Raw genomic sequence first — 24,086 nt, forward strand, 5'->3', positions numbered from 1 at the left:
TTCAGGAAACCTGGGTTCAATCCTTGGGTTGGGAAGATCCCCTGGAGAAGGGAAAGGCTACCCACTCCAGTATTCTGGCCTGGAGAATTCCAAAGACTAGTCCATGGAGTCACAAGGAGTTGGACATGACTGAGCAACTTTCACTCACTCACTCAGGTTTGCCTAAGGGTAGCCTTGAAAGTGACCCTGCCAATCTACTTTTAATGTATCACACTGGGTCCAATAAGTTTTCTAGTGGTAAGGTCACGGGGCTGCTTAACTTAGAATGAAGGATGTCATTAATCACATAGAGGCTTTAACAAAATTTACTCAGCAAGCTTTGAATGATAATAATCAAGCCATTAACTTGGTAAATTTGAAGTCTCCATGATGACAAAAGTGGTCCTACAGAATCTCATGTCACTCAGCTTCCCAAGGGTGGGCCTTATGCTATAATATGTACTGAATGTTGTGTCTTTAAAGCTGATGAGTCTTCTAATATAACCAATCTTAATGATACATGAGAAGAGTCAGATTTCTATTCTGAATGATCCTTTTCTCAGTTTAGGCAAAATACTAGTAAAATAGTTTGGTTTAGGAGAATCTGGCTTAAATCTTTACTAATGACATTGTTACTCTTATTGGCAACTTGGATTACTTGTGTAAGATAATATCTAAAAAAGTTGAACTACTGGTCACATCTGCAGTTGTTTATAAATTAATGAGCATGAACAATGTACTTACAAGGTAGAATTGGCATAAGTCTTACTGGACAACTTGAAATTGACTGTCAGCCCTTCTAGACATCTTGTCAATATAGCCTATATAAGAGTAAAGAAATAACTAGACTATTAAGACCTGGCATTGAGGGACATGGTGGATTCAGAACAGGAAAGCAACCATGCTGGCATCAATGGATGAAATAATTAATCACCTAATTCTTAAATTAATGAAATAAAATTATTTTTATGGCATAAAAAGAAAAATTCTACATAAAATTTTCTCTGTCATTTAAGCCACTACCATCATTTGATAAAAAGCATGGAAGCTGAGATTTAGAGAGATTAAAGTCTGTCAAAGTCTTATAATTAGACATTAAGACACAAAATTTATACTTTGGAACTCTTCAAATCCAAAATTAATGTGTTTCCCAACTCTTCTGCACTGATTTTTTTCTCTCTCCATATTGAATCCACTTTCTATCATGTCTTCTCTTTCACATTTGTTTTCTCACGATCCCTGGCTAAAATCTAGCTTCCAAGTACCTTGAGGCCAGGGATTACATCATACTCAGTTCTGCCTTTCTTTCATTAAACCCAAGGTGTGACCCACAATATGACCTTAATAAGCATCTTGAAAAAAAATGAGTGAGTGAATGAATTATTACATATACTAGAAATTAAACAAGTGCCTTTGCTTGCTTGACTGATAATATCACAATTATATTTTTAGGTGTATTTTAAATGGAGGGTTCCAAACTGATGAAATGAAAAAAATAGAAAACTTAGATATGTATAAAATGAAAAATACTTTAAAATATTTAGTTGATAGTTAAAATTGGGAGATTTCACAAAACATTTGAATTTAGCTTGCTTAAAAAAATACTGGAAAGTACTTAATACTTGGCCCGCATAACCCCATAGCAATAATGTGCTTGATTTGAGTAGAATCTGTCCTTTATGGAGAGGATATGCTTGCTACACATTACCACAACTTCTTGTTCTTACACACAATGCTTGTATTGACATTAGGCCTGTGTTTTTCATTTTCTTACCTATCTGTTCACATGTCATGAGTCTATTAACCCTTATGTAAAATATAAAATCTATAAGAAATGATTATGTTACTTCTCTATTCTGCATTTTCTTTTTTGGTAGAACTCTACACAGAAAAAAATTCCATATTGTATACTTGAAAAGGTTTCAAAGAATCTATCTACTGGAGGACTTAATCTTTAATACTATTTTTTTTACAAATATATCACAGCTTTTACAAATTTCTTGCTTCTTTTACAAATTTACTCACATCTTTTACAAATTTCTTCTTCATTCTATTTTACCCCCCTCATCACCCACCCCAATCAATGTGTCTATTTGAAGATTTATGTGTCTTGGGTAAAAACAAACTTCTCTCCAAGTAAAAATTTGATCACACCCTCACGAATCTGTTTGGTTTTGATACCATAAACAATTGGGTTCATTGTAGGAGGCAGTAGCAGATAAAGGTTGGCCACAATGATGTGTATGTGGTGAGGAATACTGTGTCCTCCAAAACGGTGGGTGAAAAAAGTGAAAAAAGCTGGGATATAGGTGATCACAATAGCACAGATATGTGATGTACAGGTGCTGAAGGCTTTGTGACGAGCATCTGTGGATGACAGGCTCACCACAGCTCGCAAGATCATAGTGTAAGACATAGAAATACAGCTCATGTCAAACACACCAATGAGGAGAGCAACCATTAGACCATAAATAGCATTGACCTTGACTTTGCCACAGGACACCTTGGCCACAGACATGTGGTCACAGTACGTGTGGGGAATGAAGTTGCCTCGACAATAGGGCAGGCGCTTGGTAAGGAAAGTGAATGGAAAGATGAGCATCACACCCCTCAGCAGAGTGGCAAGACCAGCCTTGGCAATGACAGCACTGGTGAGGATGCTGGCGTAGCGTAAGGGGTGGCAGATGGCCACATAGCGGTCCAGCGCCATGAGCATGAGCACCCCAGACTCCATCCCAGTCAACATGTGGACAAAAAACATCTGAGCCAGGCAGCCATTGAAGTCAATCTCCTTAAGGTTGAACCAGAATATGCACAGCATGCTGGGTACCGTGGTGGTGCACAGGGTGACATCTGTGAAGGAGAGCAGGGCCAGAAAGTAGTACATGGGGCGATGCAGGGCCTCCTCATGGCCGATGAGGTAGATGAGTCCACAGTTGCCCCCAAGAGCAATGATGTACATGAAGCAGAATGGCAGGGAGATCCAGATGTGTGCGGTTTCCAGCCCAGGAATGCCATTCAAGATAAAGAATTTTGGGGTTAGACTGGAGCTGTTGGCTCCAAACATAATGGCTGACAGGAGGAGGGCATATTACATTCTTTAAAAGTGGTCCTTTCCTGGACAAGAAAATAACTCAGAGGTGAGCAGAGGACTTGAAAACAAAATGTAAAACAACAATGACCAAAATGACTATTCAAATGAGAAGTATTGATTAAATTCCTTGGGGTCACCTTATCTAAATTCATATTCCATCTCTGGTTCTTACCTAGGATATGATATTGATGAGTTATTTAGCCATTTTATATCTGTTTTCTCAATACAAAATGAAAACAATAATTGCGCCTGGCTCAGAAAGTTGTCAATATTGCTCAGTAAGATAATCTATGTGCTGTGCTAAACCTGTGTATAACACATAGTGTTATACAAAAAATATTAGCAGTAGTATTGCTGTTGTTATCACTATTATTATAATTTCTTGCATGTGTGCTAAGTTGCTTGTCATGTCTGATTCTTTGTGACCCTATGGACTTCAGCCCACTAGGCTCCTCTTCCCTGGGATTTTCCAGGCAAGAGTACTAGAGTGTGTTGCAATGCCCTCCTCCAGGGGAATCTTCCTTTTTTTTTTTTTTTTTTCTTTTCTGTAGCCCAAAACGTTTTTTTTTTTTTAAATTTTAAAATCTTTAATTCTTACATGCGTTCCCAAACATGAACCCCCCTCCCACCTCCCTCCCCATAACATCTCTCTGGGTCATCCCCATGCACCAGCCCCAAGCATGCTGTATCCTGCATCAGACATAGACTGGATTCGATTCTTACATGATAGTATACATGTTACAATGTCATTCTCCCAAATCATCCCACCCTCTCCCTCTCCCTCTGAGTCCAAAAGTCCGTTATACACATCTGTGTCTTTTTTGCTGGGATCTTTCTGACCCAGGGATTAAACCTGCATCTCTTATGTCTCCTACACCTCAGGTAAGGTAAGGTGAGGTAAGAGTGCCCCTTACCTCAGGATAAACATCACATGTGATCAAAATTGCCCTGATTAATATAGTAAATTCAATCAGAACTGCTCAGCTCTGCTGTAATTCAAGTGCCATTGTGCCCTTTAGGATAGGACAGGTAATATAAGATTTGGAAAAACCTCAATTATATTGAGATGATTGAGAGGTGAATTTTAGATAGCAAGTGCTAGTAACTAGGAACTCCATGATTAAAATATATTCTCATATCTTAGAAAAATAATTATAAGTGTCTCAACTCAAAAGAAATCTAGGGATATCTCATCCAGCTAAATCCCTGCAAGTTTTTGCTGATTCCAGGTAGCAGGTAAGCATGTAGCAATTGGAACTTCTGCAAAGAGAACTGGCATACATGAGATTCCACCTCTGATGTCTGCCTCCTTCTAAGATGGCTTGAAGGCACTAAAGCCACAAGACGGAAAAGAAAAGACCAAGATATTAAGATATCAGAGAAGGAAAAACTTTTGGCTCTGCTCATCTGGCTTGTAAACTAAAACTGATTATGGCAAATTCTCAGACTCTTCCGAACATCAACACCATATAACTAATCTATCCACGCTTATTAAATCATAAACAGATGAACAGATCTGTTCGGTGCCAGTTCTTTTCCTCTTACCTTAAGTAAGATTTATCTTTATATCTTCCCTGCCAGATGATTCTGCTATAACATGAGCTATTTTAAAACTTAAAATATATTTGTAAAAGGAAAAGTAGATGGATCTCTGAAAATATGAGAGCAAAGTTTTATTGTATGCTTATTTATAAAGACATAGATACCCAGACTCCATGATGGACTTGGACAAGTCTCATATCTTCCTTTTTAAAATTTTTGTGACTTTTAAAGAAGGAGGAAGGTGATAAAAGTACATAATTAGAGGTGTTAGAATGCGTAAATGGAAGTTAATCCTCCCCAACTGGTGTCTAATAAGTCATTAATGCACATTACAAATTATAATAATAAAAATAACTCTCTGGCTATATGCTAATATATATATTTAACAGAGGCTTATTGATATCATTCTAGTTTCTAGAGATATATTCATGACTGAAATAGGAAAAAACCTCTCCAATCGTGGAGCTAATATTCCAATGGAGGTTGACTTCTACCTTCAAATTTGTATCAATGGCTAGGGTGTATTTTACCATCCTCATTTTATATATGAGGAAATGTAAGTTCAAGGTAACTTGATGAGAAGTATGTCAGCAAAAATTTAGAAATTGGTAAAGCCAGGATTCAAATCCAGGTTTGTTTGACCTTGAAGCTGTGTGTTTAATCATTCTATATCTGTTGCCTAAACTGAAGAACTGCATTAACTGGACATAACTAGCTTAATTTGTGATGACAGAAAAAGAAAGAAAAAGCTTGCTCTTATTACTATCTTAGAGAAGAGATAGAATAAATGTGTAAAGTTATATAGAAAGTCAGTCTTTATGTAAAGGACCTATCTACAGAGAGAGAATTTACTTATCTGTGAAATAGCCAGATTCCTATTCCTGGACTTATTGACATAGACACTGTATAAAACCTGGTAGGGGGGTTGCATGAGATTTCTGCTTCCCTGGTGGCTCAGTGGTAAAGAATCCACCTGCAATGCAGGAGACAAGGGTTTGATCCCTGGGTTGGAAAGATCCTCTGGAGATGGAAATGGCAACCCACTCTAATATTCTTGTCTGGAGAATACCATGGACAGAGGAGCCTGGCAGGCTACTTCTGTGGGATTCCAAAAAGAGTCAGGCGTCACTCGGCGACTGAACAATAAGAAGAAAATATCTACAGGGAAGCCACTCAGGAATTCCTCTCACTACCTTCCAAGATTCAAGTATACTCATCAACTACTTTCCACAAAACCCATTCTCCTGGAAGCAGTTTTGAGTATAGATATCTATTAATGAAGGCAAAACCTTTTGCTTTCCTCCCTTTCAAGTCCACTGTTGCCTGTAGTTCATCGTTGGTGAACCATGAGGTAGTTTTAAACATATTTCACAATTAGGGGAATGCTGTTTCTTTCCTTAATCCCCAGAGAAATAGTCATCTATTATGCTTAGAGTCAAAAAGAAATACTGAGTTTCTAATCAACAACATCTCAAAGAAATTGCATTTCTTGTATGAAAAACTTTACATCTGGGGAAAATGCAAGTCTTTGGGAATCTCTGAAACTCACCTCAGTGTGGGCAAAGACCAGACTTATGGGCATGACTGAGACTTCTGAGTGTCAGACTTCAACAACCAGTTTCCACCTCTACATAGAATTTCTGTGTCTTTTGAGGATTCCACATCCTTGAGTGTTTACAGCTGATTGGATCTCCACATTAATATGTCAGAGGGCTCAGGTTAGAATAAAATTCCTTTGGGACTTTCAAAATTATTTCTATATTTATCAGCTTTTATATTCATAATTATCAGCAGGAGGGATATTGATAAGAGTATTAAAGTTAAATATCTTCCCCAGGTGTGGTTTCTAACCAAGAGTTCTAATAATCATAAGAATTATTTGATTTTCACTTATCTTGCTTTATAAAATAATGATCTAACTATGTAATCATAAAATTTCAAAAATATACTGAAACATATTCAATGCATATAACCTATGTTGCATATATGTTCATTATATATTTCCTTGGAAATATACATATACTATTTATTTTATATTTTATATTTAGAGAGAGAGGCAGAAATTGAAAGTGACAGATACAGAGAATAAAATATATCATATAAGAATAATAGAAATATTTTGTGCCTACTTTGTGGTTTGTCCTGAGTTTATTAGATATGCTAATAAATACACAAGCCTGCACATGTGAGCATATTATATATATGTGTATATATTGTGGCAAAATAGTTTTACATTTATCTTACATTTTATTACCTGAGTTTACCCTGTACTGTTTTATTATGAAGAAGACTAATTCTGGAATGATTGAAAAGCAAATTGAAATGATTTTTGTCATTCTCAGTGGTGAATATGTAAAGATTCCTGTTAAACAGAGCAAATGTTGGAATTGTCTCAATTAACCATTGAAAGTGTATCGCAGAACTCTCCTGATACTGTGATACTCTAACACAATATTGGGAAAAGTTTAAAGTTGTATGGCTATTTTGCAGAAAAGCTGAAATACTTATATACTGGGAACTATAAAATATTGATACAGAAAACTATAGATGATTCGGAGATATGGAAAGATATGCCTTGCTCTTGAGTTGAAAAATCAATATTGTTAAATGACAAAACTATCCAAGGCAACCTACAAATTCAATGCAATACCTCTCAAATTACCAATAGTATTTTTTCAGAGAACTAGAACAAATCATTATAAAATGTGTGTGGGAACACAAAAGACTTTGAATAGCCACCGAAATCCTGAGAAAGAGCAAGAGCTGGAGACAGCATGCACTACAACTTCAGGCTATACTATAAGACTATTGTCATCAAAACAGAATAGAGAACCCGGAAATCCACCCATACAATTATGGTCAATTAATCTACAACAGCGGAGAAGGCAACGGCCCCCTACTCCAGTACTCTTGCCTGGAAAATCCCATGGGCAGAGGACCCTGGTAGGCTGCGGTCCATGGGGTCGCTAAGAGTTGGACACGACTGAACGACTTCACTTTTAATTTTCACTTTCATGCATTGGAGAAGGAAATGGCAACCCACTCCAGTGTTCTTGCCTGGAGAATCCCAGGGATGGGGGAGCCTGATGGGCTGCGGTCTATGGGGTCGCATAGAGTCAGACACGACTGAAGCGACTTAGCAGCAGCAGCAATCTACAACAGAGGAGGCAAAAACTTACAATGGAGAAAAGACAGTATCTTAATACATGGACAGTTTACAAGTAAGAGAATAAAATAACTGGACAGCTACATGTAAGAGAACAAAATTTAGAACATTCTCTAACACCATATAAAACAGTAAACTCAATAACAACCTCTGCCTTTTCCACCCCTGTTCAGCCAGTTCTATCAGAGGCAAGGAAGTTAGCATCAAAATATCAACAATTTTATGACACACATCGGGGAAAATAAAGCTTTAGATCTTCAGTCAAAAAGGCCTGTTTATATTTTGCCCCCAATTTAGGTGAATTTGCTCACTCAGGCAGCATAGACAAACGAAAATCTCGATGGGAGGGCCTGGCCACTAACCACAGCAATGTGGATAGATCAGAATGTATGGTCTATTTAGAGAGAGGTTGACTAGTGTGAGGGAACAGGGCTCAAGTCATAACTCACTAATATCAGATGCCCAACCAAAGCTTCTTATTCAGATGAATGAGTTAGAACAAAAAGTTAAGAATTTTAGTCTAAATAAAGCCCCTATACTTTAAGTAATGATTGAGAAGAATAATTGTCCCCCACCCCAAGTCTCCTTTTTTTTTCCCTTTGCTTACAAACATTACTATTTGTTCTTTCCATTGTACCATGTCTTGTACAGTATTCAGATTGTAATAGCCTCCCTTAAAATTTATTTTTCTCTCTCCTCCTTTTCCTTTTCTTCTGTAATGCTTTCATTTCTCTTTCTTTCCGTTTTGCTTTATTTTGTTCTTTTATGGCCTCAGAATTCCAGATTTAAGTGCAACCTAAGTGCTTATCACTACTCTGCTGCTGCTGCTGCTAAGTTGCTTCAGTCGTGTCCAACTCTGTGCGACCCCACGGACGGCAGCCCACCAGGCTCCTCTTTCTCTGGGATTCTCCAGGCAAGAACACTGGAGTGGGTTGCCATTTCCTTCCCCAGTGCATGAAAGTGAAGGTGAAGTCGCTCAGCTGTGTCCAACTCTTGGCCATCCCATGGACTGCAGCCCACCAGGTTCCTCCGTCCATGGGATTTTCCAGGCAAGAGTACTGGAGTGGGGTGCCATTGCCTTCTCCGTATCACTACTCTTGGGTGCAATATTTTACTCTCGAGAACTGTGCTTAGCAAAATGTTCCACTTGATACACACAACTCTCTCCACAGAACATTCAGCACCGCTTGCGCACAATCCCATACACAGTAGCCTACAAACTCTGTGTGTGCTGTTGTTACCTGGGGGCTTAGGGTGTGTTTGGGTGCATGAAGATAGTATTGATTGTATAAAAAAATCTGTGCCTTTGATCTTTTAACATAAAATATCCAAAGGTAAATAGATAAGCACAATTGTCTAGTATCTCTATAGATATTTATTGTCCCAAAGGAACTGGGGGAAAATACCAGACTAATATTAAACTTCTTTTCTGTTGACTGAGATGCCTTTGACTTCTGAGCTCAAACATAGAAATGGTAAACTCAAAATCTCTAATCATCCTGCAAAATAATTGAGCCATCTCTATGCCATCGTGTTCAATTTTTAGCATTCTATAAAATTGCTTTGGAAATAGCTTAAAGTTACTTTGAAAGACAAGGTAGGTGTATGGTGTTTTTCATTTCAAAGGGAAAAAATAAATTTGCTATTCATGGATTCTGAGAGACAGAACTCAGGGAAAGAGGGAGATAAGATTCTAGTTATAATTTTGGCTTAACGTTTCCAGCTCATTAAAACATACAACCATATTGTTGGCAGAGTCTTGTGAAAAGGTCATGTGGAATGCTCCCCGAGCTTTGTGTTCTCCTAGTTGTACTGTTTTGTTGTTCTATTTTCTTTATGTCTGTATATCTACACATGTGTCCATATAGAAGTGGCCAAATGATTCTGGAGATTCTGCAAAAGGAAGATAAGTTTCACTGCCCTGGCATCCCCTTGTAATTTCTTTATATTTCCTTTCTTTTGGAAATATATCACATTTTAAAGGAATTATTTAATTAAACTGAAATATGTGTGGGAGTTCTTTGTACTTAATACATTGGTTCTAGATCTAATCAAACTATGTGAGGTTGAATGTGGGAAGACTGAGTCTTTTTCACAAAGCCACTGAGCCTAGCCTCACAACTTTGTTACTAGGGCACAAAATGGAATTTGAAATTTCATCCACCTTTTTTTCCATTTCTTTACTTCTCTCCTTCTCTCTCATTTTCCTCTTTCTATGCTTTTTTCTCTCTTCCTTCTCATAAATACTGAGTAGAATATTCTTTCATCATCATTTATTTTATAATTATTTAAAAATTCCTCAGTGATTCAGCCTGCTTGCTCTAATTTTTTAGTTGTAATTCATAATTCAGAATTATATTGTTGTTGTTGTATTTATTTTCTGTGAGACCAATTTTGTGTTAACAATGGGGAAGATAGCATAAAATTAATTGGGAATTCTTACTCAGTGCCTCAGATATACGTCATTTATTGCATTTTATTTTTTCAGATTTTTAAAAAATTTATGTTCTTGCTTCACTTTTTATTGTTGTTGCCTCCCATACACTCTCCCCACAATGCAGCTTATTTACATTATTGTATTTAAACTTTAATTTTAATATTCTGAGATATAAAAAGTCTAGGAACATATATATTCCTTTATATATAAAATGAGACTAGTAATAGCTATGTCATAATATTGAAGTAAAAATTCAATGAAATATATATATATATATATGTGTTTCAAATGGCAGTTTAGGTAAATTTCTTGATCTGTTTCCTAGTGTGTGGATATGATTTAAGTGAGAATACATGATGGGCAAAATTTACCAAATCCAAAAACAGAAGTCCAGAAGAGAGAATATTTTCTGATTATCAGTTTATAATTTTTATTACATGCAAACACTTAGATTATTTTATTTTTTAAAAAATTCATTTTAAATTTTTTAGAAATTCAGGTTTTTCTTCCAAGCATCAGAATTAATCTCACAAAAATACATGGAATTTTCATTATAGTTCACAATTATTTTATCATATATTTGTTGTTGTTCAGTTGCCAAGTTGTGTCCAACTCTTTATGACCTCATAGACTTCAGCTCTCCTGTCCCTATAACATTATATTAAAATATATTATCCATATTAGCAAATGATGAGCATAATCTTAATCTAATATTTCTAACTCTTCCTCTGTTTGTAACCATATCCTGATCCCATTCTATTTCTTCAGTTTTCTCTTGAATTATGCCCCTATTTTCTTCACTTTTCATTCACTGTCACTGTTTCTGAATACCACATTTATGATTCCTCTTTCATCTCTTTTATTATTCATATTTCCAGATGTCTAAATAAGGTGCTCTTTTCTTTATTGTCCCTGATGATTAATTGTTGCTCTTTCAATGTTAAAATTAAGGAAAGTAGTTAGCTCAGACATCTTTAATTGGCTGAGTACATAGATTTTCTTCAAGTCTGCTTTCCTGTACTTATAAATCCTTTCCTCACATAGCCATCAAATATTATCCTGTGTACTTTTCAAGATTCTGTTTGAAATACACTCAAAGGAGTACACTCCAGATTATGAGCAGCTCTAGTAATCATATCTACTCCCACTTCATTTGTATTTACACTGACACAGTCAAAGGCATCCAATAATTTCCTAGGAACAAAAAAATCAGAAATAAATTAACAGCCAAGGTTTTTTATTCCTCTTAAGTTATGCAAGTGTCACATAAATATTGAACAAAAAGGTTGACAAAGACCCTTGGAAATCAGCACATTCAGGAAAGTGTTTCTTGCTTCCCTGTAACACACATGACAGTTCACTTAGGTGCCTTCCTCAAACCTCCAGAGTTTCTCCAGGCTACCAGATCTTCTTTATTCTTTACTATATACTCCCTCACAGTGTTTGGATCAAAGTGCATTCATCATCAAGCATTTGCTTCAAGTTGTATATTCTATTATTTCATTCTGTGTGTCCATTCCACAAGATCTAACTAAAGTTAAACTGCAGGGGAATACAACAGTTTCTTGTTCATTTTATTTTTTCTATCAAATTAGAGTTCTCAGATTATAAATTTTGTGATTGTTTCATAAATCTCATAAGAGTATATTGACAGGTATTTTCTTTTGACCTCATGGTTATTGAGTTTTATGCTTGTTCTCTTCCTTTCTATATATTTCTTTATAATTATGCTAAATCCAGATTCTATGTATTAGATTTGTCTTACATTCAAAGTGTCTTTCTCTCTAAAAAACAGCTTGATCACTCCTTTACAGATCTGGTTGGTCTTCACACCATAGACAATTGGATTCAAGGTTGGGGGAGGGAACAGTAGATAGAGGTTGGCTATTAAAATGTTGATATGGTGAAGTATGCTGTGTTCCCCAAAGCAATGAGTGAAGAAGGCTGGGACATAGATGATGACAATAGTACATATATGTGATGTACAGGTGCTAAAGTCTTTGTGATGGGCATCTGCAGAAGATAGATTTCTACAGCATGGATAAATATGGTATGACATTAAAATGCAGAGAATATCAAACCCTCAAATCAACGTGGCAGCTATGAGACCATCGATGGCATTATTCTTGATGTTGCCACAGGATAGTTTGGCAGAGACATATGTTCACAATAAGTGTGTTGAATAAGTTTGCCTTTGCAGTAGGGAAGACACTTGATCAGGAGAGTGAATGGCATCATAAGCAACACACTTCAAGGTGACAAGGTCAACTTCGGTAATTATGGTGTTGGTGAGGGTGGAAGAATATCATGGTGTGTGTTAGTTGCTCAGTTGTGTCCAACTCTTTGTGACCACGTGGACTGTAGCCTGCCAGGCTCCTCTGTCCATGGGGTTTTCCAGGCAAGAATCCTGGAGTGGGTTGCCATTTTCTTTTCCAGGGGATCTTCCCAACCCAGAGATTGAAACCCAGTCTCCTGCATTGCAGCCAGATTCTCTACCATCTTGGCTACCAGGTAAGAATAGCACACAGGGTAGCAAATGGTCACATAGCAATCCAGAGTTATAAACATGAGCACACCAGACCCCATGCCTGTCAGCATGTGGATGAAAACATCTGCACAAGGCAGGCATTAAAGTCAATCTCTCCGAGACTGAGCCAAAAGATACACAACATATTGGGAACAAATGAAGGGCACCCACTAGCATCTGTAAGGGACAGTAAGGCTAGGAAGTAATACATGGGCTAGTGAAGGGCCTCCTCATGGAAGATAAGATAGATAAGCTCACAGTTCCCCATGACAGCAATGATGTACATGAGTCAGAATGGCATTGAGATCCACATGTGTGGAGGTTCCAGTCCAGGAATCCCATTGAGGATGAAGTATTTTGGTGTCACACTGGAGGTTTTGACTCCATGCATGATGGCCAATTGCAAAATATTTTACTTTTGGTATCAATAAATGTGTCCTATAAAAGAAGGGAGTAGTTTTTCAGTCAGAGTCAAAAGATAGACAAGTATTCACACAATATAAAGTATATTTAGAGGGAAAATCATCTTTTTGCGCCCTGACTGTGCTATTTGATCCTACTGAACAGTCTCGAGTCTGCTACCAAATCAAAAGAATTCAAACAGTGCAAATATAGTAGCAAAGGCCTGGTCTTGCTTGGCTTTATACTGTTAACTCTTTCTATAAGTATCTGTTCCTATTCCTAGGCCATTCACTAGCCCTTGCTTTTGTTTCATCTACAAATTTCCAAATGTTGAACTCAATTTTAATAAAACTTATTCTCTTAAGTCATATAATTTCCCTTCTTCCAAGAAGTCTTTTCTGTTGTGTCCACTGGATTATAGTCAAATTTTGTGAGCACCTAATAATTGCACTGAAAGATGAACTCTCCAGGTGGGTAGGTGCCAAATTTGCTACTGGAGATCAGTGGAGAAATAACTCCAGAAAGAATGAAGGGATGGAGCAAAAAACAACACCCAGTTGTGGATGTGACTGGTGATAGAAGCAAGGTCTGATGCTGTAAAGAGCAATATTGCATAGAAACCTGGAATGTTAGGTCCATGAATCAAGGCAAATTGGAAGTGGTCAAACAGGAGATGGTAAGAAAGAATGTTGACATTCTAGGAATCAGCGAACTAAAATGGACTGGAATGGGTGAATTTAACTCAGATGACCATTATATCTACTACTGCGGGCAGGAATCCCTTAGAAGAAATGGAGTAGCCATCATAGTCAACAAAAGAGTCCAAAATACAGTACTTGGATGCAATCTCAAAAATGACAGAATGATCTCTGTTCGTTTCCAAGGCAAACCATTCAATATCATGGTAATCCAAGTCTATGCCCCAACCAGTAATGCTGAAAAAGCTGAAGTTGAATGGTTCTATGAAGACCTACAAGACCTTTTAGAACTAACACCCAAAAAGGATGTCCTTTTCGATATAGGGGACTGGAATGCAAAAGTAGGAAGTCAACAAACACCTGGCGTAACAGGCAAATTTGGCCTTAGAGTACAGAATGAAGCAGGGCAAAGGCTAATAGAGTTTTGCCAAGATACACACTGGTCATAGCAAACACCCTCTTCCAACAACACAAGAGAAGACTCTACACATGGACATCACCAGATGGTCAACACTAAAATCAGATTGATAATATTCTTTTTGCCAAATATGGAGAAGTTCTATACAGTCAGCAAAAACAAGACGGGGAGCTGACTGTGGCTCAGGTCATGAACTCCTTATTGCCAAGGGGTGGGGGAGGGGGGGAAGTCGCTCAGTCGTGTCCGACTCTTTGTGACCCCATGGACTGTAGCCTACCAGGCTTCTCAGTCCATGGGATTTTCCAGGCAAGAGTACTGGAGAGGGTTGCTATTTCCTTCTCCAGGGGATCTTCCCAACTCAGGGATCAAACCTGGGTCTCCCGCATTGTAGGCAGACGCTTTACCCACTGAGCCTTAATTCCAAATTCAGACTTAAATTGAAGAAAGTAGGGAAAACCATTAGACCATTCAGGTATGACCTAAATCAAATCCCTTATGATTATACAGTCAAAGTGAGAAATAGATTTATGGGGCTAGATCTGACAGGCAGTGCCTGATGAACTATGGATAGAGGTTCATGAGATTGTACAGGAGACAGGGATCAAGACAATCCCTAAGAGAAAGAAATGAAAAATGCAAAAATGCAAAATGGCTGTCTGAGGAGGCCTTGCAAATAGCTGTGAAAAGAAGAGAAGTGAAAAGCAAAGGAGAAAAAGGAAGATATACCCATCTGAATGCAGAGTTCCAAAGAATAGTGAGGACAGATAAGAAAGCCTGCCTCAGTGGTCAGTGCAAAGAAATAGAGGAAGATAATAGAATGGGAAAGCCTAGAGATCTCTTCAAGAAAATTGGAGATATCAAGGGAACATTTCTTGCAAAGATGGGCTCAATGAAGGACATAAATGCTATGGACCGAACAAGAAGAGGTGGAAAGAATACACAGAAGTATACAAAAAAGATCTTCACGACCCAGATAATCATGATAGTGTGATCACTCACCTAGAGAGAGACATCCTGAAATGTAAAATCAAGTGGGCCTTAGGAAGCAGCACTATGTCAAGGCTAGTGGAGGTGATGGAATTCTAGTTGAGCTGCTTCAAATCCTAAAAGATAATGCTGTGAAAGTGCTGCAATCAATATGCCAGCAAGTTTGGAAAACTCAGCAGTGGTCCCAGGCCTGGAAAAGTCAGTTTTCATTTCAATCCCTAAGAAAGGCAATGTCAAAGAATGCTCAAACTACTGCATAATTTCACTCATCTCACACACGAATAAAGTAATGCTCAAAATTCTCCAAGCCAGACTTCAGCAATATGTGAACCGTGAACTTCCAGATGTTCAAGCTGATTTTAGAAAAGGGAGAGAAACCAGAGATCAAATTGCCAACATCTGCTGGATCATCAAAAAAGCAAGAGAATTCAAGAAAAGCATCGATTTCTGTTTTATTGACTATGCCAAAGCCTTTGACTGTGTGGATCACAACAAACTGTGGAAAATTCTGAAAGAGATGGTAATACCAGACCACCTGACCTGCCTCTTGAGGAATCGGTATGCAGGTCAGGAAGCAACAGTTAGAACTGGATATGGAACAGCAGATTGGTTCCAAATAGGAAAAGGAGTACATCAGCGCTGTATATTGTCACTGTGCTTGTTTAACTTATATGCAGAGTACATCATGAGAAATGCTGGACTGGAAGAAACACAAGCTGGAATCAAGATTGCTGGGATAAATATCAGTAACATCAGATATGCAGATGACACCACCCTTATGGCAGAAAGTGAAGAAGAACTAAAGAGCGTTTTGATGAAAGGGAAAGAGGAGAGTGAAAAGTTGGCCTAAATGTCAACATTCAGAAAACTAAGATCATGGCATCTGGTCCCATTACTTCATGGCAAATAGATGGGGAAACAGTGGAAACAGTGGCAGACTTTATCTGGGGGGAGGTTCAAAATCACTGCAGATTGTGACTGCAGCCATGAAATTAAAAGACGTTTACTCTGGAAAGACAGTTATGACCAACCTAGACAGCATATTAAAAAGCAGAGACATCACATTGCCAACAAAGGTCCATCTAGTCAAGGCTATGGTTTTTCTATTGGTAATGTTTGGATGTGAGATTTGGACTATAAAGAAAGCTGAGTGCGAAAGAATTGATGGTTTTGAAATGTGGTGCTGGAGAAGACTTTTGAGAATTCCTTGGACTGCAAGGAGATCCAACCAGTCCATCCTAAAAGAGATCAGTCCTGAGTGTTCATTGGAAGGACTGATGTTGAAGCTGAAATTCCAATACTTTGGCCGCCTGATGTGAAGAATTGACTCATTTGAAAAGACCCTAATGCTGGGAAAGATTGAGGGCAGGAGGAGAAGGGGACAACAGAGGATGAGATGGTTTGATGGCATCACCAACTCACTGTACATGAGTCTGAGTGAACTTCAGAAGTTAGTGATGGACAGGGAGGCCTGGCGTGCTGCGATTCATGTGGTTGCAAAGAGTCAGACACGACTGAGAGACTGAACTGAACTTAACTGAACTGTCTGTTGGTGCTTTTTTTTAACCATTACTTTAACTGGTGGAAAATTTTTGAAATAATGCTATATAAATAATATCAATATATAAAACAGGATAAAAACAAAATTTTCTAGCAAGAAAAAAGGATTAGAACTGTAAACTTTTAAAGCAATCTTCTCCACTGTGAATTCTTTTAGCATTAAGATAACCATGGAGTTTTTGACCACAGGCCAGGACATTTTCAACAAAATGTATAAAACTATCACAATTACATTTAGTATTACTACCGTTATTTGGCTCTATAAAATAAATGTAAGTAAAGCCATGCCTAGCCATCATTTAAACCTCTATATTGGTTTCAGGTATATAGCATAGTGACTCAGTATATTTACAGGTTGTACAGCATTAAACTTTATTGCAAGATGATGACTAGAATTCCCTGTGCTATATAAGATATACTTTGGTGAAAATCTTACCATTTCCTAAGAAAGATTCCTCTGCCTTTGGAGAGCAGAGAACTTTTTCTATTATTGAACAGAAATATGCTTGTTTGCAATACTATCTTTGGTCCTTGTCATATCAACATCGCACAATCTTCTTTCTCTAATGCTTAACCTACATTTAATTTTTCCTGCATTTCTACTTTCTCTTCATGGCAGTTGGCAAATCCCATGGGTTTCAGAAGACCAAAAGTAAGATAATTTAGTCTTCCTTATTCAACCATCCTATGATTCAAATCCTTCCTCTTTAGTAGTGTCTGTGTACCACTTGGTTTTTCTTCTGAATCACTCAAACTCAAACTTTTTCTTTCACTTGATGCCAAATGTTTTAAAATCCCTATTCATGACTGATCTTGCTTAGAATGACTGTACTGCATTGGTTAGTGGCTTCTCTGGGGGTTTTCCCAGCAAAGGGAAAACATTTGTTTAGAACTTCACAGGTAGATAGTCTTTAGGTCTCTAATGAGAGAGGAGGTAATTTTAGCTTTGTTGAAACTAAGTCTATATTTAGAATATATTTGAAAATGGGGGGACCTCAATAATTACCATCTAATTTTAACAATTTTTCTTTGGTAGGACATATGAACTGTGTCTAGTATTCAGTGAAGTATAAACTATAATTATATATGAGTTCCCAGAGTGCTTCAATTCCAGCCTTATGATTTTTGTTATAACTTTATCTGTATAGTATGTATGGGGCTCAAAGCTTTCTCAAAAATATTGAGTAAACAATAATAATAATATTTTCAAGTCATTAAAGATGGAAGTCACCAGTTAGTAGAAAATATATGGCAACATATGTAACAGAGAGGTTTCCAAAATACATAAAGAAATCCTATATACCATATGAAAACAATATTCTAAAGCGAAATGGGCAAAAGTTTTAGCTTCCACCTGCCTCCTTGAAAAAAAAGTGTTCAATAACCTAGGATTTATGAAAGTGTATTCCATCCTCATCATCACCAGGAAAGTGCAAATTAAGATCCTATTGTTGTTGCTCAGCTAGTTGTGTCTGTCTCTTTGTGGCCCCATGGACTGAAGCATGCCAGGCTTCCCTGTCCTTCACTATCTCCTTGAGTATTCTCAAACTCATGTCCATTCGATCGGGGATGCCATCCAGCCATTTCGTCCACTGTCACCCACTTCTCCCCCTGCCCTCAATCTTCCCCAGCATCAGGGTCTTTTCCAGTGAGTCAGCTCTTTGCAACAGGGGACCAAAGTATTGGAGCTTCAGCTTCAATATCAGTCCTTCCAATGACTATTCTGGTTTGATTTCCTTTAGGATTGACTGGTTTGATCTCCTTGCTGTCCAAGGAACTCTCAAGAGTCTTCTCCAGCATCACAATTCAGTTCAGTTCAGTTCAGTCACTCAGTCATGTCCGACTCTTTGCGACCCCATGAATCGCAGCATGCCAGGCCTCCCTGTCCATCACCAACTCCCAGAGTTTACCCAAACTCATTTCCATCGAGTCAGTGATGCCATCCAACCATCTCATCCTCTGTCGTCCCCTTTTCCTCCTGTCCCCAATCCCTCCCAGCATCAGAGTCTTTTCCAATGAGTCAACTCTTCGCATGAGGTGGCCAAAGTACCGGAGTTTCAGCTTCAGCATCATTCCTTCCAAAGAAATCCCAGGGCTGATCTCCTTCAGAGTGGACTGGTTGCATCTCCTTGCAGTCCAAGGGACTCTCAAGAGTTTTCTCCAACATCACAGTTCAAACGCATCAATTCTTCAGCGCTCAGCTTTCTTCACAGTCCAACTCACATCCATACATGACCACTGGAAAAACCATAGCCTTGACTAGACAGACCTTAGTCAGCAGGTCGGCAAAGTAATGTCTCTGGTTTTGAATATGCTATCTAGGTTGGTCATAACTTTCCTTCCAAGGAGTAAGCATCTTTCAATTTCATGGCTACAGTCACCATCTGCAGTGATTTTGGAGCCCCCCCAAAATAAAATCTGACACGGTTTCCACTGTTTCCCCATCTATTTCCCATGAAGTGATGGGACCAGCTGCCATAATCTTTGTTTTCTAAATGTTGAGCTTTAAGCCAACTTTTTCACTCTCCACTTTCACTTTCATCAAGAGGCTTTTTAGTTCCTCTTGACTTTCTGCCAAGATGGAGCAGCTCTATACAGTCAATAAAAACAAGACCAGAAGCTGACTGTGGCTCAGATCATGAACTCCTTATTACCAAATTCAGACTTAAATTGAAGAAAGTAGGGAAATCCACTAGACCATTCAGGTATGACCTAAATCAAATCCCTTATGATTATACAGTGGAAGTGAGAAATAGATTTAAGGGACTAGATCTGATAGATAGAGTGCCTGATGAACTATGGAATGAGGTTCGTGACATTGTACAGGAGACAGGGATCAAGACCATCCCCATGGAAAAGAAACGCAAAAAAGCAAAATGACTGTCTGAGGAGGCCTTACAAATAGCTGTGAAAAGAAGAGAAGCATCACAGTTAGAAAGGGTCAATTCTTCAGCTCTCAACCTTCTTTATGGTCCAACTCTCACCTTTGTACATGACTTCTGGAAGAACCATTGCTTTGACTATATGAACCTTTGTCAGCAAAATGTTGTCTCTGCTAGTGAAATACCACAGTTCTGACAATATCAAGTGCTGGGAAGAATAGAAAGTGACTAGAATTCTCATACTGTGGATAAGAGTTTAAACTAGTGCAACCATCTTGGAATATAGTTGATGCCATATGGTGACTGCAGCCATGAAATTAAAAGATGCTTACTCCTTGAAAGAAAAGTTATGACCAACCTAGATAGCATATTCAAAAGCAGAGACATTACTTTGCTGACTAAGGTCCGTCTAGTCAAGGCTATGGTTTTTCCAGTGGTCATGTATGGATGTGAGAGTTGGACTGTGAAGAAGGCTGAGCACCGAAGAATTGATGCTTTTGAGCTGTGGTGTTGGAGAAGACTCTTGAGAGTCCCCTGGACTGCAAGGAGATCCACCCAGTCCATTCTGAAGGAGATCAACCCTGGGATTTCTTTGGAAGGAATGATGCTAAAGCTGAAACTCCAGTACTTTGGCCACCTCATGTGAAGAGTTGACTCACTGGAAAAGACTCTGATGCTGGGAGGGATTGGGGGCAGGAGGAGAAGGGGACGACAGAGGATGAGATGGCTGGATGGCGTCATAGACTCGATGGACGTGAATCTGAGTGAACTCCGGAAGTTGGTGATGGACAGGGAGGCCTGGCGTGCTGTGATTCATGGGGTCGCAAAGAGTTGGACACAGATGAGCGACTGAACTGAACTGAACTGAGCTGATGTAACAATAACTAAGCTAAAAATACCATATGATACAGAAATCCCACTCTGCAGTTGTAAAGCAAAGAAATGCACAGATATTTGTTGCAAAAGATGTATACAGAAGATATATACAATATTGTTCATAGGAGTATTATTAACAGAAGTACATCAAAAAAGTCTTCAAGAATACAATGAGTAATTGTATATTCACAAGTCACAATATTACTTAGGAACGAAAGTGATCCAAATAATGCTTCACAAAATACCATGGATAATTTTAAATACAATTACTGTAATTTTTAAGGCTCAAAAGTGAAGTAAGCCAAAAAGAAATACACTAATAACAGTATACTAACACATATATATGGAATTTAGAAAGACGGTAATGATAACTCTGTATGTGAGACAGCAAAAGAGACAGATGTATAGAACAGTCTTTTGGACTCTGTGGGAGAGGGAGAGGGTGGGATGATTTGGGAGAATGGCATTGAAACATGTATAATATCATATAAGAAACGAATCACCAGTCTAGGTTTGATGCAGGATACAGGATGCTTGGGGCTCGTGCACTGGGATGACCCAGAGGAATGGTATGGGGAGGGAGGTGGGAGGGGGGTTCAGGATGGGGAACACGTGTACACCCGTGGTGGATTAATGTTGATGTATGGTAAAACCAATGCAATATTGTAATTAGCTTCCAATTAAAATTAATCATTTAAATAAAAAAGAACTGAGGTTCTGAAACTTGGAGTTGCAAGAGAGTACATAATAATTACATAATAATAATTATTATTCTTGCATAACAATAATTTCATAATAATTGCAAGAATACATCTATATTTCTTTTTCATTCTGTCTCCTCCCATTTATTTCCCTTCCCTCTTCTCTCTCTTTCTCCCCTCTTCTCTTGTTTCTCTTTTACCATACCTATTTTCTCTTTTGTTTTCTTTACATGTAACCTGCCTAAATCTGAACTGAGTTTTGTTTTTAATCATTATTGTAGTGCTAATATTTTTAACCTGTCTATTGTAATCCCTTGAAGTACTTTTTCTTTGTATGTGGCACACTCTTTGAACTTTCATGTGTGCTGCTGCTGCTGCTGCTGCTAAGTCGCTTCAGTAGTGTCCGACTCTGTGCGACCCCATAGATGGGAGCTCACCAGGTTTCCCCGTCCCTGGGGTTCTCCAGGCAAGAGCACTGGAGTGGGTTGCCATTTCCTTCTCCAATGCATGAAAGTGAAAAGTGAAAGTGAATTCACTCAGTCGTGTCCAACTCTTAGCGACCCCATGGACTGCAGCCTACCAGGCTCCTCCGTCCATGGGATTTTCCAGGCAAGAGTACTGGAGTGGGGTGCCGTTGCTCATGTGTGCCATTGCTCATGTGTGCATCCAATATTAACTTTAATCTGTTATTTTCTTTATGGCTTTGAATACTGTCTGTAATATTCAAAATTCAGTAATTCTGATCACTGCTTCATTATCCCCAGGAATATTTATTTTATTCTTCATTTTCTGTCCTTTATCTTCCTCAGCATTACCGCCTCATTATATTTACCTACTGTCTTCTATTACAGCTTATAGTGTTTTCTAAATACTAATTCTTAATAATCACTAATTTAAAAGCATAGATTTTAATGTTTGCAATTTTTTATTTTCCTAATTAAACTTTCTTACTCTCATTTATCATTTTTGTTACTATCCCATTATTTTATTATCTCTCTGTCTAATCTGGCCATTCATTGTATCTCTGTTCTATGATTTTTTTCCTTCCCCTTTAATAGGTTATATAAAATCATTCCCATTTTTAAAAACTATAGTCTTTTTTATCTAATAGTAAATATTTCATATACCCACAATAATCTTTTCATTGTCCTACATGCTATATCTTGTCTCTCCTTTATCAAGACATTATCGTAGGCTCAATATAATGATTGTCTGTGGTGGTATTGTTTTCCGTTTTTATTCATCTTTAACCAGAGTTAGATTTGTGTATTTTGAGTATTTTTCAGCAAATACGGAACATTCATATGTATGTTCCTTTCACTCTTATCCTTGTTGTACTTAGACATGGATGGAACTACAGTATATAGTTTCGTATAGCACTGTCAGTTTTTGGCAAAGTTTGATCAGCTTCTCTCTTCTTGAGGAATTGTTCTTCTTCTACCATGGCTCTTAGTGTACAGTGTATAAATCTGAGAAGCTTCTGAAATCAAGATTTATCCTATCAATACCCCCACCTATAGTAATTATTAGTAAAGACTTATGGGCTAAATTACTAGTGCATATTTCATGCTACATTTTAATTCTTACTTGTTGTTTAATTGTTTTCTATACTTGCAGCTTTCCCCAGTCTGTTGAAGGTAGTGTGGTTTGGTGAATTATCTGTGTGGTGTAGGGAATTAAGAGAGTTGCATAAAATGTCAGGATATACTCTGATTACTTCACTGTATAGAGAAAATAATTGAATGTAGAGAGAAAGATTATTGCCAGAAAATGTCTTTACTGCAATAATCTTTGTCTTTTTGATCCATCTATAATAAAATGTGTTGCATTACTGTTTCCAAAAATTATGACAGTTATAACATTTTTATCTCTATCTTTGGGCTAATGGGCATAGATTTTAGTTCCCCAGAACAGTATGATGGTTTAAGATTCTAGGATTAATGCTTATCTAACTTTTACACATGAGCAATAGATGATCAATTCTGAAGTTATTTGAGTAAAAGATTTATATAGGTACTAAATTTTTATCTCTTCCATTGTTTTTGTGATTTCTCTTTTCATTTCTAATTTTTTTGCTTTTAGTTTTTCCTCTCTATAATTTCAGAAACATATTTAATCTAGTATTTTTATATATATTTAGAATGTCAGGGGAAATTGTGTTCTTGTTGACATTGACACTACCATCCTTGCTGGAAATCATCAAAACATCAACTCAAGATGATCTAGTAGCAAGTATACTAGCATTTTTGGTGTAATATATCTTCAGAAATATCTATGTTACATATCATAGTGTTCAAAATTTTTAGCAGACATATAGCATACTTTTCTAGTTACTTTCAATGATACCCTTCAATATTAATAAATGTATATTTAAAATATGCATTTCACAACTACCTGTTATGATACGGTTTGAATTGACAATAAAATTCATAAAACTCAGAAAGCTTTCATCTAGAACTGCATTTCCTCAGTGTACAGACAGATATAGGTAATGGAAATCAGTATACAGTGTATCTTCATGCTTAAGTGGCCAGCAATGATCCAAGTGCAGTTTCCTAGCTTTCCAAATTTTGCAGTTTGTAACAAGGCCTGTTACAAGAAACAAGGGCAATCAGTGTTTGTGAACACTTAGCCATTATGCAAGCTTGCTTTGAGTGATCAACCTCACCTTGGAGTCAAAAATTTAGATTTTCAGCTTTCTGGTAGCTGAACTTAAAGAAAACAAAACTATACAGTCAGCCAAACCCAAAAGATTATAGATTTTGCTGGTGAATTTCATCTATTTCCTACTACCACTTCACAATTATTTCAAAGACT

The 24,086-nt window shown here is 37.6% G+C and overlaps 1 protein-coding gene and 1 pseudogene across 1 annotated transcript; both read right to left on the reverse strand.

The window, feature by feature from the left end:
- Positions 1 to 2,080: 2,080 nt before the first annotated feature.
- Positions 2,081 to 3,046, reverse strand: LOC138420488 (olfactory receptor 52N2). Its single transcript, XM_069553728.1, has one exon. It carries the CDS (start codon positions 3,044 to 3,046, stop codon positions 2,081 to 2,083), a length of 966 nt encoding a protein of 321 aa, XP_069409829.1.
- An 8,922-nt stretch (positions 3,047 to 11,968) lies between these two features.
- LOC138420990 (olfactory receptor 52N2-like) lies at positions 11,969 to 13,136 on the reverse strand (annotated as a pseudogene).
- Positions 13,137 to 24,086: the final 10,950 nt, after the last annotated feature.

This window comes from Ovis canadensis, chromosome 15 (assembly GCF_042477335.2).
Source record: "Ovis canadensis isolate MfBH-ARS-UI-01 breed Bighorn chromosome 15, ARS-UI_OviCan_v2, whole genome shotgun sequence".
In the NCBI taxonomy this organism is placed as follows: Eukaryota; Metazoa; Chordata; class Mammalia; order Artiodactyla; family Bovidae; genus Ovis; species Ovis canadensis.

Excerpts from the sequence above, each read along its gene's own strand:
- LOC138420488 (XM_069553728.1), bottom strand. The coding sequence starts at position 3,046 with ATGTTTGGAGCCAACAGCTCCAGTCTAACCCCAAAATTCTTTATCTTG.